Source organism: Cervus canadensis, chromosome 6 (genome assembly GCF_019320065.1).
Source record: "Cervus canadensis isolate Bull #8, Minnesota chromosome 6, ASM1932006v1, whole genome shotgun sequence".
In the NCBI taxonomy this organism is placed as follows: domain Eukaryota; kingdom Metazoa; phylum Chordata; class Mammalia; order Artiodactyla; family Cervidae; genus Cervus; species Cervus canadensis.
This window is the reverse complement of record NC_057391.1, coordinates 22,718,586-22,722,790: the sequence shown is the minus strand read 5'-3', so window position 1 is coordinate 22,722,790 and position 4,205 is coordinate 22,718,586. Positions and strand designations below refer to the sequence as shown.

Here is a 4,205-nt window from a genome sequence, read left to right as displayed (position 1 = left end):
CTGAAGGGAAAATGGCTCGTTTCTTTGACAGGAAAAAAGTTTACAACTTAGAGCAAGGTGCCAGCCGAGGTTAGACTCCTGCCCTCCACAGACACTGCGAGATGAGGGTGTCCTCCTTGATGAGTCCATTTCAAAGAGATAGCTCCCAGGTGCTTGACAAATATTTCTGGATTGTAAAACTGGCAAAAGGATTATTTAGCTTTTTAAAAGGTTTGCACACATCTCAAAGTGATAGAGAAAAAATTCATAATTACAAATTTTCTAAAGTAAATACTCTAAGAAAAGGGAGGGAGTGAAGCCTTTCCCTTTTTATATGAGGCAGAATTGAAATGTGTTTTTCTTATTTTTAACTTATATTTGCCCTTGCAATCTTCAAAATGAATGTATTTGTTCAAGGGGGTGTCTTCTGAGTATGTTTCTGGGGTAATATGAAGCTATAAATCAATAAAAATAAATAATATTTGTACTCAGAATGTGAACAATGTAATGCTACTGTTATTATTTGTTAATATTTATGTGGAAATTGATATTGTCTATGGCTTAGGATGCAAAGCTGAATTTCATAGTCTCCCATAAGTGTAGGAGATTGACAGAAATTTTAAAATAAATGGAAGATAATTTTTTTCTTAATACAAATTTATAGGAACATTAACTCTTCAAGAAATAAATATGATCAGCATAAATACAGGTCCCTCCTTTGTAAAAATATAGTACTTATTTGTATCACTCTTTCAATGCACACAAAATCACAAAGCCATTTTATGTCATCCAACTACAGTTAGGATTATGTTTAGCCATAAGTAGCAAAGAAATTCAACCAAAAACTTGTTTATTAAAAATTTTCCTATACAAACAAATCTGGGGGAGGGATTTGACCTGGTATCTAAAAGGTGAGCAGGCATGAGATTAGGGAGGGAATTTATGATTGTGCCTTCCTTCATGGTAGAGTTATCACTTCCATGTTTCAGGAAGAAAATCACTGGAAAGGGGACAGGAAGTTATGATGCCTGTACCAGAAGAGCAAAAACATTACAGAGAATCCCTAGTATGTTTCTGGGTGTGACTCATTGGTCAGAACTATTCTATATGTGACCCCTCATTGTAAGAAAATGTGTGAAATGTAGTGGTTATTTTTTTTAAAGTTGGGGATACTGTTGTGTAAATCAAAATTGAAAGCTCTGTTAAAAAGGAAGCAGAAGAGAATGGTGATTAGGTAGGCAACTCACAGTGTCTGCCTCCCTGACTACTAAAATGAGAATTCAGGATATTTGGCAGAGGTTAGCTTATTCCTCCTTGAGAAGTCAGCTAAAATTTCACAGTAGAAATAGTATTTATTTAGAAAAATTAATAACAATATCATTTACAGGTACATTTATTGAGTATATATTGCATATGAGACTTCATATCATTTTTAAAATGTTATCTCACTTAATTCATAGCAACTTACCAAGATAGGTGTTCTTATTAACCTGTATTTACAGGGAAGCTTAGATGAGGATGAATAATTTCCCGAGGACACAGAACTAGACAATTGCAAAGACAGGATTCAAAGACCCGGGTTCAAACCTGGGATATTGTGACTTCAAAACCTATGTGCTTCGTATTGTATCATCTTGCTTTAAGAACAACCAGGAATGCTTCAGGTATAAAAGTGGGCCAGTGGAGGACTTGCCAGATGGAGGAAGCTGTCAGCTTCCACTTTCTTCCAGCCTTGAAAACTTGAAGCTATTGATGTCTGTTATGCAAACTGTAATCCCCAAGCAAATTCTGAGCAAATACAGGCTACTGCAGTTAATGCTTAAGTGGTTTCAGGACCATCTGGTGGGAATGTTGCTTTGGGAACACAGTTGGATATTACTGGAGTACATTTGGGTCGTTTTCTGTCAAAAAGTAGGAACTTTCTTCTTCTAGTTAATTTTTACTGTACTTCTGCCTTTTACTCTGGTTTAGCAGACTGGGGATGAAGAAGCTTCATCAACTGCATAAAGCTACAAAATCATTCATTTCTGTCTCCTTGTACTGACCATTCCTTGCCATGGTCTTTGGGATGTACTGTGTCTGATATCCTCCATACTGACTTTCTTCTCACCCCTACTGCCTACTGTGAGAAGCTGTAAATACTTTTAAGTTAATTAATTTATTTTAACAGGAAGATAATTACTCTACAATATTATGATGGATTTTGCCATACATCAACATGAATCAGTCATAGGCATACATCTGTCCTCTCCCTTCTAAGCACCCTCCCACCTCCCTCCCCACCTCATCCCTCCAAGTTGTTACAGAGCATCAGCTTTGGGTCCCTGTGTCATACATCAAACTCCCATTGGCTGTCTGTTTTGCATATGGTAATGTATATGTTTCAGTGCTATTCTCTCAAATCATCCCACCCTCTCCTTCTCCCACTGAGTCCAAAAGTCTGTTCTTTATGTTTGTGTCTCCTTTGCTGTAGGATCCTCAGTACCATCTTTCTAGATTCTATGTATATGCATTAGTATATGATATTTTGTAAACTTTCATTTTTACTCACTTAAGTGTGTGCATGCCCATGTGCTCAGTCGTGTCTGACTCTTTGCTACCCCATGGACTATAGCCTGTCAGGATCCTCTGTCTGTGGGATTCTCCAGACAAGAATACTGGAGTGGGCTGCCATTTCCTACTCTGGAGGATCTTCCAGACCCAGGTAACAAACCTGTGTCTCTTACATCTCCTGCATTGGCAGGCAGATTCTTCACCACTGGGAAGCCCACTCACTTGAGTGATGAGTTTCATTTCCAGAAGCTTGTCTTAGAGCAGATGAATCTTGTCCCCCAGGGTATGTGGGAAATGTTCTGGAAAGGCAGCAGAAACGGTTCTCCTCCATGGGAAAAGATGTGTGAGGTGGAGCTGGAGGACTGAGGCAGCTGCGAGGCTGGGGGCCTGCATCCCCAGGCTGGGCTGCAGTGATGGGCAGCGAGCTGTCCTTTCTTGCCTCACCAAACAGAACCCTTATTCTCTTCTGCTCCTTCATTTCTTTAGGTTTAGTTAATGTCATCAAGAGGACAGGCCCTTCCTCGGGCTCCTGTCTGTACCACTGAAAGAAGGTGAAGGTGCTTGAGGAGCTGCAGTGCACGGTGACATTTCCTCCCTCCTGGATACGTAGAAACTGCGGATTCTGCTCCAGCTGCTGGGTGCTCTCCCCTGTTTAGAAACAAAGCAGAATGCAGCAGGGAAGGGAATTAGGGCCTCTTTCCCAGCCCGAAATGATTATTTTCTCCCTTGTTCCTCTCTTGCTCTCTCTCTTTCTTCTTTCCTTCCTAATACTTCCTTTCAGTCTTTACCATAAAATAACCTGACTTCAAGGATTTTTCATCTGCTGAGGATTTTCTGTTCATGTAATCGGTAACTTCTCAAACTCACATGCCAGTTGAATCCAAAAGACCAACACCAAGAGTTTCTGGAGCATCTTTTCTTCTTATCATTTGGTGGCTACAGTCCCTGATTTTAGCTCTCCTTGAAAGATTCCCTCCTGAAAGAGGCTTTTCTGGGCTATAGCAACACTTGCTACCCACTTTGATCTCAGTAAAAAGGTACAGGCCTCTGTGTGTCAGCCAACTGAATCATTCACCCTCCACCCCCACTCCCGTTTCATCCAACCTCAAACTCTACTTTGATTCTGGGAAGGACTTTGCCTTTTGAAATACTGCCCTCCTGTGGAGAAGTAGAAAAGTAATTTACTTTCTTTTTATTCTTCTTGACAGTCTAACAGATTGAACCCAGTAGAGTACAAGTAGAGAATACGTTTTTGCTTTTCCACCATTGCCCCTTGAAACCTGCCCTGTTGAGTTGCTCTTCCTTGACCTTAATTAAAATGTTGGCAGACTCCAGGGCTTTTCTAGTCACTTCAGATAGTAAAAACTGTAAGAGTAGCCTAATGTCACAGGGTTAATTTCTCTTTCATTCTAAGTCTACTTAAAATGTGAGGAAGTCATGTTTTCACCTTCTCTAGGCTAAGAAACCTGCAGCAGGGAAGGGAAATGTTGGAATTTCCTGACTGAAAAAGGGGCTTACTTTCAATGATGCTTCTATTTCTCCCAATTTCATTTGGTATGCACAAGTATCAAGATTTAAATAAGTCTGGTGACCTGGTCAGACATGAAAATATGACTTTTAAAATTTACCATTTTTAGCCAAGATAACAGAAGATAAAGAATGTATCATCTTAT

General features: G+C 39.7%; 1 gene segment (V, D, J or C); it reads right to left on the bottom strand.

Moving 5' to 3' along the window:
• Positions 1–2,731: 2,731 nt before the first annotated feature.
• Positions 2,732–3,445, bottom strand: LOC122444235. The segment is given in 2 exon segments: positions 2,732–3,180; positions 3,400–3,445. Coding segments are annotated over 2 exon segments (495 nt in total).
• Positions 3,446–4,205: the final 760 nt, after the last annotated feature.